This window comes from Meles meles, chromosome 14 (genome assembly GCF_922984935.1).
Source record: "Meles meles chromosome 14, mMelMel3.1 paternal haplotype, whole genome shotgun sequence".
Lineage (NCBI taxonomy): Eukaryota > Metazoa > Chordata > Mammalia > Carnivora > Mustelidae > Meles > Meles meles.
The window spans coordinates 27,939,197-27,954,198 of record NC_060079.1 but is presented as its reverse complement, the minus strand read 5'-3'; the positions used below and the strand labels follow the sequence as shown (position 1 = coordinate 27,954,198).

The window sequence follows — 15,002 nt, the reverse complement described above, 5'->3', positions numbered from 1 at the left end:
CACATACAAGGCAGCCCCACACTTTTACTGGGTTGAATTTCTGGTCTCCATTTACCATGGTGTACACTTCTGATTGCAGCAATTATGGGAACAGATCAAACTTCCCACCACCTCCTGCTGCTGAAAACCCTCTCTGAAACTATTTGAGAACAACTTTCAAGTCTCTAATTTCACTAAGCATGTTGGACAAAAGATAAAAGTACAATTTTTAGGGACATAAAACCATTCTAGATTTGGCTGCAAAACAGGAGGCTCTCTAGTGAGCTCAACAAATTTTCCCAATATCACACCCACGAAAAAGAGCACAAGACTTGATCCGTTAGACTAATTGTGAAATTGCTTATTTTCCCCCAATGTGACTGAATTATTTTGATATTTATAAAACTCTTTCATTTTGGGGGCACCTGGATGGCTCAGTTATTAGTACAGCATGTGACTCCTGATCTCAGGGTCATGTGTTCCAGCCCCATGCTGACCGCAGAACTTACTTAAAAATAAATAAATAAATAAATAAAACACATCTTTAATATAAGTCTACCATAAATTTAGTGTACTATAGAATATATTCAGCTCTGTTACCGATTTCTTTAAGTGCCTTAAAAATAGCCTAAATCACCATTCACATGAAAACACTTCTTAGGTCTATACAAAGGGCTTCATTAAAGGCAGAGAAAAAGATTAATGCAGATAAGCAATTTCCAACCTGAACATAAAGGTCCCATTTTACTACTAAAAAGTTTGTATATCCTTCATTATATTATTTGTGTTAATACCCATTAATTAGGAAAATGTTATAAAAGGTATTAAAATCATCAGTACTTTTAAAATTTATTATTTTAAAGTTATACTACTCTTTTTTTTTTCCTTTTAGGTTGAGACTGGTGTAGTGATTATGTGTTTTTAAGTGTATTTCTCTCCTGGAGATATATGCTAAAATATGTATGGGTAAAATAGTGAGATGTCTGAGCTTTGCTTCAAAATAATACTGGAGGAGGAAGGTGTATGTATAAAGGAAACAAGATGGGATATAAAAGGGTCATTATACTATTGTAGTTTTATGTGGGTGAAATGTTCCATAATAATATGTTAATGTAACATTTTTCTATCTTCTATATACAGTCCAGCAACATTAGTACACATTACTCAAGAAACCATCATTCAGACTATAGAAAAATGCTTGGTGCACAAATAGTTTCTTCCTTGTCTTGTGGCTCATGGCCACAGGGTAAGATTTGCCAACCCAGACCATGGTACTTGTACATGAATGGTAAACACTGAATAAATCCAATAAATAACATTTCTTGTGAAAGGTCTAAAACATTCTGATTTAATTATTTTGATAAATGTGTGCAATCACTGAAAGGAAATAAGACTGTCACTTTGATGGTGATTTGCTTATTCTGCTATATTGAAATCAAAGCCAACAAATTTTGAATGATCACATCTGTCTTTCAAAGCTTAGTAAGACTCATCATGTAGGCATTTGTACTATTAAGAAGTAGATTTCTATACTCAGGTAATTATAGTGAAGTTTTTTTAAAAAAGTGATTAGCTATGCACTCAATATTACCTTCACATTTAACCACAAAATTCTGCATCCTAGCATTTTGATTAAAACATATTAGCTTCCATCAGTAAAACTATATTTAACCAAATCTCCAGGAGAATGACCTCTACACAATTGCTAGCTAACTCCTCTGGTTAACTACTAATCAAAAAGTTTGTGTTTGCTTAAGTCTTTGTTCTTAAAGTATATCAATAATTTGGTTTACTTTCCTAATTCAACAAAGCATTACAGAATATAGATTTTCACTAATGAAAAAGATATTACAGGTCCACTGAAATACCACTGCAAATATCTGCTTCAGGATTATCTAAATGTAACAGGTTAGGAATACTGACACAAAATATTCCTTTCACAGGTGATTTTCTGACTAAATACCTAATTTGAATTTATTTTCCTGTGACTCGCATCTCTTCTAAACAAATTACAGAATAAAAATTACTTAGTTGAGTTCCAGGTAATCAAGATTTTACCATTTTCTGTACAGAACAAGTCATGAAAAGTTTACTTTACAAAAATGTAATGGGAAATTGCTACATTTTCTAAAAGTAGAGTAATAAAATCCACAAGGCTTTTTTTTCTTGGATAAATAAGTGGGATTCAGATTTTGATCAATGTTGCACAAATAAGTAATAGCACAGTAAAGTTTACCAGCCAAATGGGAAGACACTGATTCACTTCAAAACATGACAGAACTTAGTGCAATTAAATCAACAAATATTCTGGGAACAGAGTATATTCTTAACAAAGCTCATGTGGCCAACAAAGACTTGGGGGAGGTACTCAAATTCTCAATGCCAGATCAGTGGGAGACAGAGGGAGGAATATCATGATTTTTTTCTGAGAGGGAATGGGTACTTTCCCTCTCACCAAAACACACATAGGCCAAATTTTACCCACAAATCAAGAAATTTGCAGATCCCCTGAAATCTACCAATGGCTCTCCAGTCAGGAGCCACTGATCTAGAAAGTTATGAAACTGAGGTACAGAAGATAGGGAAATGGACTTAAGCCATAGGATCATATGGTTTTTTTTTTTGTTTTTTTTTTGTTTTTTTTTTTTGACAGAGAGAGATCGCAAGTAGACAGGGAGGCAGAGAGAGAGAGGGAAGCAGGCTCGCCGCTGAGCAGAGAGCCCGATGCGGGACTCGATCCCAGGACCCTGAGATCATGACCTGAGCCGAAGGCAGCGGCTTAACCCACTGAGCCACCCAGGCGCCCCGGATCATATGGTTTTGTTGCATCATCTCTCCTACACATATGCATACGCTAATATAACCACATGGGGAACCATCCTTAAGAAATGTAAGCAACCTCCTACACATTCAATAGGCCTTATAAGTTTTACTTGGAAAAAAAAAAAGAAAATCCATATTCAGAGAAATATTATTTTCCATACATGTGATTACTATATTACTTCTACCTACAGTAACAAAGCTTCTGAGAACATTTTTGTCCATGGATAAATAACTAAATAAATGAATTAGGATATTTTTACCTTAGCACAACACATCCTAATAACCAAAATATTCTAAATAAGCCCATTATAACATCTAAATTAATTTTAAAGGGCAATTTTCTCCAAAAAGAATTTGGACACTAATCTTTAATTACATACCCCAGCAGTCTGAAAGCATGACAATGATTCTTACTACAGTATTTGGTTTTAGAATTAATAAGTTCTCCTTCAAAGTAATGGGGATATATTAAAATAAGAGATCCAAAAAAATTTCCCCCTGGAAATTAAATTAACTTCTCCTAAATCAAAATGCCCCTTTTCAACTGTGTAAAACATGGCTTCAGAACTCTAGTGCAAGTCAGGTACCCATGCAGTTCTTCAGTACTCCTAGTTCTGGTGCTTCATTTTCTTAGACAAACAAAATAAATCAAGTTCAGATTTTTCTATGTACTAAATAACAGGTAAGTCCTAGGCATACCTTGTTGCTTGGACACAGCTAGGAAGAAACACTGGAAAACACTGGAAAATGAAGACTCAACCTACTACTCAATTCCTCATAATATAAAACATGTAACTATTTCAATGGTGAAGTATCCAGGGACGTATGTTAAGAATCAACTCTCAGAGATTTCTGGGTCAAAACAACAAAATGAAAATACCAGGAACCGTTGAAGAATAGACTCCTTAAAATGTAAATCAGCAAGATCATTTAACATAATTTATATCTGATTTACACATCATTTTCAAAAACATACCCACTAGAATGAATAAAATATAGACTATAGGGAAATATGTTCAAGAATTGTGGGTGCTCCACTTAACTGTTCTGTTATTGCTCCAACAAGGAACAATGCTCCTAGGTCCTAGCAATGGTTCACAGAATCATTCTGGTTCTTCCAAGTCAAGTCACCAGAGAGGGAGAGAAAAAAACAGGTTCATCTAAATAAGACAAGATGATCTCTTACCAAGACAAAGAAAGGACTAAGCTTATCATCAGAATCTATTTTTTGGACAAAGACTGAGTTTTGTTGAACTTCTAATTATAAAGCTATGTTAAGTGCTTATTGGGTAGGTAATTTATCCTAAATAATATTACAAATATCAGTTCACACGCTTTCCAGATAAAGTGACAGATAATGCTGCTTTCATTCTAATAACATGTTATTACTTAGTAACATGAACAGAAATGGCATCATGAGAATGTAGAAGAGACTGCAATGAGCTACCTCACACTCATTCTCTCCTTGCTCTTTAGTAAACCCAATTTTATTCGGGTCAGTTACATGCTCAGCTAAAGGATTTTATTTATTTATTAAGGATTACATTTCTAAGACACCCTCACAGCTAGATGTAGCCATGTGACTAAATTCTGGCTAATAGATGTAACAGGAAATAGTGTTTGGGACTTCCAGGAAAATTAAAGCTTTCTTCCTTTCATAATTTTTCTGCTGCCTGGAACATGGATGGAATGTCTTAAGTCATCAGCAGTCATATTAAACCAGGGGATAACTGTGAGAAAGGAAGCAGGTGGCTTCCTGCTTCCACCCAGTCACCACTGGGTGGCTCAGTTGGTTAAACATCTGTCTGGCTCCAGTAAGGATCCCAGAATCCTGGGATCCATGTCTGGCTCTCTGCTCAGTGGGGAGTCTGCTTCTCCCTCTCCCTCTGCCTGTGCACACTCTCTCTCTCCGCACCGCCCCCCACTTCCTCAAATAAAAAAATCTTTTAAAAAAAAAAAAAAAAAGGAAGCATGCACAAGGCAGACAGACAGCACCTGGATCACCAATGACTATGGAACGAACAGTGTACAGGTCCTGGACTGCCTCCCTCTGAGCTTCTTTATACATGAGAGAATAAATTTCAATGTATGGTTCCTAAACCTTGATGAACATTAGAATCACAAAATGAGCTTTTAAAAATCTGGATACCAAGGCTGCTCCTCATACTAATTAAATAAGGATTTATTTAATAAGGGATTGAAATCAGGTATTAGTACTTTTCGAAGACTCTCAGGCAGATTCCAAGGTGCAGCAAACTTTGAGAACTATTGCTTTATGTACTTAAGCCCTCCACATTGAGTCCTTATTACTAACAGCTGATTCTAAATCTGATACTGCAAAAGTATCAGGAAAAAAAAATATCTTTAAGGATACATTCTATTACCTACATAGTTTAACTAAAAACCCACAAATGGAAGGACATTTTAAAATATCACTACACTGTAATTTATCATTAAAGTACTCTGCTTATTTTTTAAAGCATTATCTCATTTGATCCTCACCTCAAACCTAAGTCAGTATCATGCATATTTTACAGTTTAAGAAACAGAGGTTCAGGGAAAACAAAGAACTTATTCAGGGTCTCACATCATGCAACTGGCAAAGCCAAGATAAAAGTTTCTATTTGTGTAACTTCAAGTCTTGTGCCTTTTCCAATACACTGTAACTCCAAAAAAGAGAGGCCAAGAGCCTTCTAAAAGATTTACATTTTTTCTTGACTAAAGATTAATTTCATGAAAAGATAAATTTGAAAACTAATTTTTAAAAATGAATGGAGAAAAGCATCCCTATTAAATCTATAAGCATTTCATAAATCTTGCGAACCACAAAAATAATACCTTCAAGTTAATTTTTTTAAAATTTGCTCTTAACTAACACTAAATAAATTAATTTTAAAAATCAAGAATTTATAATTTGTCAGTTTTGAAAATAGATCTTTAAGAAGTACTATTGTTAGAACAGAGGGAAGACTGGCCATGAGAAAGAATTTAATAAAATACATAGAATTTAAATTAGTTAACACAGTGACTTAACTCTAGATTTTGAAACAATTTTAAAATGAACAGATTTTCAGAAGGTCTTTCACTGGCTGGCTTTTATATAATTTCATTTACACCAAAAAGTTAATGTTGATTAACTGACAGAAAAATAATAAAGAAACAGAGGATCTGAACAAGACTAAGATCAACTGGACCTAATAGACATATAAAGAACATTCCACCCAACCGTAGTAGAATACGCATCCTTCAAGTGCACATGGAATATTCTCCAGGACAGACTACATGAAACAACCTACATAGACTGACTCATTTAAGAGATAATAAATGTGAACCTACCAATAATGAGCAAAATCAAATACAAAAATCAGTTGTTTCTATATGCTAACAATGAACAATCTGAAAAAGAAATTATGAAAACAATTCTGGTTACAGTGGCATAAAAAAAAATATATATAACCCTTAGGAATAAACCTAACCAAGGAGTTCAAAAACCTGTACACTGAAAACTATAAAACATCACTGGAAGAAACTAAAGAAAGCACAAATAAGTGGAAACACATTCCACACTCATGGATTAGAATACTTAATACTGTTAAGATGTCCATACTACTGAAAGCAACCTACAGATCTGACATAATTGCGACTGAAATCCCACGGCATTTTTGGTAAAAATATAAAAATTCATCTAAAAATTGATCAGAATTCAAAGGGACATGTAAAGAAGCCAAAATAATATTCATATAGAAGAACAAAATGAGAGAACTCACACTTCCTCAGTTTAAAAGGTATTAGAAAGCTAAGTAATCAAAACAGTGTGGCACTGGCATAAAGACAAACAGACCAGTGGAGTACCACAGAGGGTCTAGAAATAAATCCTTGCACATATGGCCAAATGATATTCAAAAAGGGTACCAAGATCACTCAATGAGGAAAAGACGGTGTTTTCTAAAAAATAGTGCTGGGAAAACTGGTTATCTACATGCAAAAAAATGAAGTTGGAACCTTATCTTACACCATGTACAAAAATTAACTTCAAAGGGACTAAAAACCCAAGTATAAGATCTAAAACTATAAAACTTTTTAGGAGAAAATCTTTACAACACTGGAGATGGTAATGATATTTTGGAAATGACACCAAAAGCAGAGGCAACAATAACAAAGATAGACAAATGGTATCACAACAAACAAAACCTTTTGTGCATCAAGGACATTATCAACAGAGTGAATGAAAAAGCAACCTATGAAAAGGGAGAAAATACAAATCACGTATCTGATTTGGGGTTAATATCCAGAATATATAATAGATTCCTAAAACTCAAGAACAAAAAATCAAAGAACTCAATTGAGTAGAGAATTAAATAGACATTATTCCAAAGATGATACATAAATGACCAAAAAACATATGAAAAGATGGTCAACATCACCAATCATCAGTGAAAAGCCAAATTAAAACCATAGTAAGATAACACCTCACACCTATTAGGATGGCTACTGTCCAAAAAAAAAAAAAAAAACCCAGAAAAAAACAAGTACTGATGAGGATATGGAGAAACTGAAACCCTTGTACACTGCTGGTGGGATTGTAAAACAAAGCAACTGGTATAGAAAACAGTATGAAATTTCCTCAAAAAGTAAAAACAGAACTATCATAACTATCATATGATCCGGGAATTCCACTTCTGAATATATATCGAAAAATATCAAAAGAAGAGTCTTGAAGAGATACTTAGACACCTATGCTTATCACAGCACTATTTGCAATAGCCAAGAAGTTGAAGTAACCCGTATGTCCACCAGGGGAATGGATATACAGACAGCAGAATACCATTCAGCTTTAAAAAGCAAGACAATCCTGTCACATGCTACAACATAGGTGAATTTTGAAGACATTATGCCAAATGAAATAAACCAGTCACAAAAAAACAAAATAGTTCCACTTATATGAGGTATCTAAAGAAGTCAAATTCATAGAAACAGGAAGTAGAATGGTGGTTACTAAAGGCTGGGGAGCTGGGGGAAGGGGGGGAAGGGAATTGTTTAATGCATATTCAGATGAATTTCAGATGTACAAGATGAAAAAGTTCTGGAGATCTATTTCATGACAATGTGAGTATACTTAATATTATTAAACTGTACACTTTAAAATGATTAAGATAAAAAATTTCATTATTTTATGATGTTTAAGGTAATGTTTATTGAATTATCCCTAACTCAACATGGGAATTATTAAATAACACATACACAGAGTTTTAAAACACTAAAAAATCTACTACAGTAATGCCTAAAAAAAACCTGAAAAATAAGTATTTTACATTCTACAAAAGTAAGACTGTTAAAAACATACAATCCTACTTACCTTGGCTTGTCTCTTTTTTCTCTTTGTCTTTCAAAATCTCGTCCTCGGTCTTTTCCATCTCTTGGTTTTTCTTCTATTCTGTCTTTTACTTTATACTTTTCTTTATATTTTTTCCCCAGAACAATATCTTCCTGTATAGGAGGGGGTGGACTAGGAGTTCGAGGTCCTTTCTTTTTACTCTGGTTGCCTTTTGAATTCCTGAAGGTAATACAAAGCTATCATTAGAGGTCCAAATACTTTTGAAAGGTCAAACTGGTATTTTTTTCATTTTAATAAAGCACATTTTAGGGTGTTTTTTTTTTTAAGATTTTATTTATTTGACACAGAGAGAGAGATCACAAGTAGGCAGAGAGGCAGGCGGGGGGTGGGGGAGGCAGGCGAGGGGTGGGGGAGGCAGGCTCCTCGCTGAGCAGAGAGCCCGATGCAGGGCTCGATCCCAGGACCCTGAGATCATGACCTGAGCTGAAGGCAGAGGCTTAACCCACTGAGCCACCCAGGTGCCCCAATAAAGCACATTTTAAAAAATGGTAGCATTCCTCAACTTTTACTATCTTATTAATTAGTAATCACTATCCAGGAAAAAACACACAGAAATGAGCAAATAATTAATTTAACTTGCTACTTATTAATAATTTTAGAGTAGGTCTCTGATAAAGAGGTGGAGTAGGAAGAGATTCTTTCAGAAATAGAAATAATAACAAGACAACTGCATGAACTGAATTTTTCCTAAGCTTATATAGAAAAGTAGATGAAAAAAATAAAAATCATGTATAATTCCACTACTCAAGACTGACCCCTGTTAACATCTTGGATATATGCCCACACTTTTTCTGTCTCTTCTTGCTCCCCCAATTATATTACATTTTGTAAAAGTTTTTGTACTAAACATAGCATGGGTATCTTTTCTATGACAAAAAACAGATGTAGATAATTATTTTTATAGACTACCAAATTTCATCGAATAGATACGCTCTGTAACTTCTTTAAATGGTTTCAGATTGGTAAATTTTTTAGGTGGCCTCCATGTTTTATGATAAAGAACACAAAATTACATCATCTATAAATCAAATCCTAAACACTGTTAGTAAACATTCATTTAAATCTTCTAAGTCTTATTTGAGAAATCCTTCTCAACTCTAAGATTACAAAAACAATCCCCCCTAAAATTTGGGAATTTGACCTTTCACATTTAACCTACCTGGAAGTGATTATTGGGTACAGAATCTCCTCTTTAATTTGGCACTTTAAATAATTTTATTCAAATGGTGTAACTCTGACCTCTTATATATCCAAAATTATCTGTCCTTACCTCAGATCTGTCATCATTTGACTGAATATAATAGCACTTTGGGGTTAATATCCTTTCCCCTCAGAGCTCTACAAATATTGCTATAATATTTCATAACATTTAGTGTTGCAGATGAAAAATACAAAGAGAGCCCATTTCTTTTTCCCTATGCATGTTACACCCAGTTTTTTAGCTGGGATGATTACAAGACGTTCTTCCTTGGAAATTAAAAAAATGCACCAAGATAGAACTAGGTTTTCTTTTTTTAGCCTTCTCCAGAACTCAGTGAACCATTTCAATCCCAAATCCTTAAGTCTTTCAGCTCAATTTTTAAAAAAAAATTTATTTTATCAATTCTCCAAACTGCCCAAATCTCTCTGGTTAGCTTTACTATGGTTACCACATCTCCTGGATCTCTCATCCATGTCTTTTTTTTTTTTTTTCTATCTCTCCTTTTGTTTTCCAATCTTAAGTATGTCTTCAAATTCAGTACTTCTTTTAAGTAGCACTCATTCTACTTGTTCCAAATAAGTCAGCAATCTCATTATTCTACTATTTTCAGTTTTTTTTTTTTTTTAAGATTTTATTTTTTTATTTGACAGACAGTGAGCACGAGTAGGCAGAGTGGCAGGCAGAGGGATAGGGAGAAGCAGGCTCTCCACTGAGCAGGGAGCCCAATGTGGGGCTCGATCTCAGGACCTTGGGATCATGACCTGAGCCCAAGGCGGCCCCTTAACTGAATGAGCCACCCAGGGGCCCCATTTTCAGTTTTTGTTTTTTTTTTTAAAGATTTTATTTATTTATTTGACACACAGAGATCACAAGTAGGTAAAGACGCAGGCAGAGAGAAGGGGGGACCTGGCTCCCCACTGAGCAGAGAGCCCATTGCAGGGCTCCATCCCAGGACCCTGGGATCATGACCTGAGCCGAAGGCAGAGGCCTACCCCACTGAGCCACCCAGGTGCCCTTATTTTCAGTTTTTTAAAAAATTGTTTTTCTTCCAATATCTTGTTCACAGATTGCTTTAATTTTCATGTCAACTGGTCTCATCTTCTCAATGCAATCATTCTCTCAAATTGTACTAAAATTATGAATTTATTATTTAAATTTGTTTTTGTGTTCTCCAACACTATTCAGTCTGGAGCTGAGTTTTGAAGCAGCCCTCATATATCTGGTAAGTTTTCACTAGCTACTCATTTCGCTATTAGTCTTTATAAATGATGACCTAAGTCTATATCCTAGAACTTACTTCCTATAACCTTGAGGTCTCTAATCTGATTCCTTAGTTATGAAAAGGTAATGGAGAGCATCTTCTTCAAAACTGCTGGTAAAATTTTAAAAAGATAAAAGTATAAAATCAATGGACTCCGTGGGCATTCAGAAAATTTAGCTCTTAATCCTTATCCCTATTTCTTATTATCATAGATAAGGTTAGCTACACAGCAAGTTAGAAATTACTGAAGTATGAGCACATCTATTTTTCACCTTTGTCTTCTGCTATGAACCATAGCCACATATCTCCTTACATATTTATGAGATAACTCAAACTTTTAATGTATCAGTAAGTGATAAATGTCTGAATTTCTAAATATTTCCCACTTAAAAGACAAAAACAGTAGTCACTATCTATCAAAAAATTATTTTAAAGATAAAATAATAGAGGAATTCTTGATACAAACTGTATTTTCACATTACTTCCTGTGATAGAGACTAGCTAGGTGTTTACTAAATTTTGTCCCCAGCACACCGTTGAACCATGCTGTCTAGACTTTTTTGAAATTGGGTATGGCCAAGTGACCAAGTTCTGGCCAAAAAATGTGAGTAGAAGTGATATACACCACTTCCAGCCCTAACTATTAAAAGACTCCCATACTCCAGGCAATTAATTATAAACTGTTCAGCCAAGTAAGAGTAATACTCTAATTTTTTTCCTTGTACATTCCATTTTTTTGGTGTCCACAAAACCCCAAGTGAGGCCATGTCACAAGGAGCCTAGGTTACTGAATCTCTATGTATAGGAGAGCAACATATTAACCTGAAACACCCATTTTGATTTTACTTCAGTGAGAAATAAACTTCTGTAGCGTTAAACTCACATTTTGGGATTAGGCTATTAAAACAACTAGGATTACACAAACATATTCACTGAAATACAGAATTTCTTCACATTATCTTCAAAAATATATGTAGTTGGAAATCATAATTATGTTACAATGTCGGGTTTAAGTGCCTTCCAACCACAGGGATCCAAACTGTTTTGGACATTCTGAAGTCAACAAGATCTTTCAACAGTTTTTTAAGTCAACTGATTATTCTTTTTTTTTTTTTTAAAGATTTTATTTATTTATTTGACAGAGAGAGATCATAAGTAGGCAGAGAGGCAGGCAGAGAGAGAGGAGGAAGCAGGCTTTCCACTGAGCAGAGAGCCCGATGCGGGGCTCGATCCCAGGACTCTGAGATCATGACCTGAGCCGAAGGCAGAGGCTTTAACCCACTGAGCCACCCAGGCCCCCTCAACTGATTATTCTTTAATGACGCAGAGCCTACTTCCTATTTGTGACATAGAACTCAATTAGCTACTTCGACCATTTTTAGATCCTTTCTTTCTCTCTCCTCAAAACTACTTCTTTTGAACAACTTTTAACCTACTTTGTACATCTTCGTACAAAGAGTTATAAAGAAAAATTTACTTAATAAAAACGGAGAAACAGTGTAGATGGACAGAACACATAATACATTTGCTGATCCTAAGCCACAATGCATCTCACATAATAGCCTAAAGCTTCTTATCAGGACACATCTCACAATAAATATCAAAGAAAACTGCCAGCTTTCAGGAAGTAGTATGAATTTCAATTTGTCTGTAATTACGCTGCCTACTCAATATGATAACAATGTAAGACCAAGGAATCTATTTACCTGATTGTCACTTCAGCTGGCTTACTGGCATTGCTCCAACACCCTACTGAATTTTAACTGAAATTCCAATCCTTACTTTTTGCTTAATATGCCTTCAAACAGCTTATAGTATGATGCAACAAATGAAACCAGAAGCTGATGATCTGACAAACTTCACACAACATAAACTGCTTGGCTAAGGAAATGCTATACGCAATTCAGTGTTCTCCTTGTGCCTCTACTGTACTGTTTTCCAGGCCCTTCTACTTCAATTACTAAATTAATGGTGCATCTTAAAGTCAACAACATCTTAGACTACAAGAAATACAGTAGTTAAATCAAGGTGAGTAATTATTCCTGCTAAATACTAGGGGATAAATGAGTTACTAATAAAGAAGACTATATGAAAAATAATAAGATGAAACTAACCCTTCATCCAAACAGTTAACAAAACTTTCTAAAAAGAGATTAAATTTCAAAGCTTTTATAAATAGAAAGGATAAGAAAACAAGAAAGTGGTTATTTCTGATATGCTGGTTTTTTGTTATTTTTATTTTTATTTTTTTTTCTGGAAATGGATGGAACTGAGGGATAGTTATTTAACTGGGTTAGCCAAGAGGATAAAGAACAAGAACAAACGGAGTGGATCACACCACTCTATAGTTCATTCCTTCCTATTTCTTTGCCACATTTACTCAATCCCAGAAGCAAAGGAGAGGATCAAGTCAACTTTACAGAGTGCCTTATTATAATGCAAAGCTCAACGCAAAGTAGGTGCAGTGGGGAGAAAAAACAATGAACCATCAAGATCCCAATCTTCAAGGAGCTTAAATTTAACAGAGGTTCTTTTTTTTTTTTTTTAAAGATTTTATTTATTCATTTGACAGAGCTCACAAGTAGGCAGAGAGGCAGGCAGAGAGAGAGGAAGGGAAGCAGGCTCCCTGCTGAGCAGAGCCACCAGAAGGCAGAGGCTTTAACCCACTGAGCCACCCAGGCGCCCCTTTAAAAGAGGTTCTGATACATGTATGCCACAGATAAAACAGAATACAAACAGTAATATTAGGAGAGATATAAATAAAATCTGATATGCAAAGGAACAGAAATTATGTTCAATAAAAAGAAATGGAAAAACTTAATGGAAAGACAGAACTTGAGCTAGACATTGAAGAACTGAAGATGGAAGAGAGAAGGAGGGAAACTGGACAAAAATATTCCGAAGACTGAAAAGATCAAAGTATAAATGTCATTTTAAAGAATCTAAATTTTAGGGGCGCCTGGGTGGCTCAGTGGGTTAAAGCCTCTGCCTTCGGCTCAGGTCATGATCCCAGGGTTCTGGGATCGAGCCCCGCATCGGGCTCTCTGCTCTGCAGACAGCCTGCTTCCTCCTCTCTCTCTCTCTCTGCCTGCCTCTCTGCCTACTTGTGGTCTCTGTCTGTCAAATAAATAAATAAAATCTTTAAAAAAAAAAAAAAAAAGAATCTAAATTTTAGGGCACCCGGGTGACTCTGTCAGTTAAGCCTCTGACTTCAACTCCGGTCATGATTTTGGGGTCCTGGGACATTGCCACACATTGGGCTCCTGGCTCAGCAGGGAGTCTGCTTTCCTTCTGATGCTCCCCGCTCCTAGCTCATGCATGCACATGCACAGGCTATCTCATAAATAAATAAAATGTTTAAAAAATAGAATCTGAATTTTAATCAACAGGATGGAAATTCAGAGTTTTTCAATGGCATAGTATATTAATCAGAATTGTTCTTTCAGGATTTCTCTTACAAGATTTCTCTGTAAAATGAATCAGTTGGGGTTGAAAATAAAATGTTTATGTGTGTAAGGGAGTGGACATTGGATAAAATAAATATAGTTAGTAGGATATAACAATCTAGGCAGAAAGTACCTGGAGTCTGAAAGAGGGTTAAAACCTCTAGAAACTAAAAGGAAGAAGACAGAAATTTCCTTGTGGGTTCAGATAGACAATTTGCCAACTGGTCATATGTTGGGAAGAGGTCAGTTTGGGTTTTTTTCTTGAAGAAATTTAGTATATGTGCTTTAATTAAAACAATATTTAAATACTACAGATAGACATTAAGTGGAAAAGTGTCTTCTGTCTTCTTCTTAGTGCCTCAGTGTAATCATATTTTCCCATTTCTATTTTTATTTCCTCAACTGGTTACTGGAATAATTCTAATATCTTCATACTGCTATGTACAGGCTATAAGGAACCTAATCTCATAACCACATGCACAAGGAGACAAGAAGAACGTTCACTGTGTATAACTTGTTAACAGTGAAAAACTGAAAACAACCTCAATGTTCAATAACAGAAAAATAAATATAGAAATGTAAGTACTCAAATGAAAAAAGGCTACATATATCGATACAAATATAAAAAATGTTAACTGAAAAAGCAAGTTGCAGAAGCAAAGTTTTAATATGTAAGTAGTAAGATTAATAGATAAAAATAATATATATGAAAGTATAAACATACATGCACCAGTATCAAAACAAATTCAAGAGGGGAGGACAGGATATCTATGTATTATGTTTTAATCTTAAAAAATAAAAAGCTCTGAAGCATATGTAGGTGGGACACAGACATCTGTTTTATTGTTCTGTATTATCTTCTTTTTAAATTGAAACTCTTTTGACCTTCTTCTTAGA

General features: G+C 34.8%; 1 protein-coding gene across 7 annotated transcripts in view; it reads right to left on the bottom strand.

The window, feature by feature from the left end:
- Nucleotides 1-15,002, bottom strand: part of ZC3H13 (zinc finger CCCH-type containing 13) — a 97,817-nt gene that overhangs the window by 44,542 nt on the left and 38,273 nt on the right. For all 7 annotated transcript variants that reach the window (XM_046028294.1, XM_046028296.1, XM_046028301.1 and 4 more), the window contains exon 8: nucleotides 8,159-8,356. In XM_046028294.1, coding sequence (XP_045884250.1) covers nucleotides 8,159-8,356 — 198 coding nt within the window. The remainder of the gene's footprint in view (nucleotides 1-8,158; nucleotides 8,357-15,002) is intronic.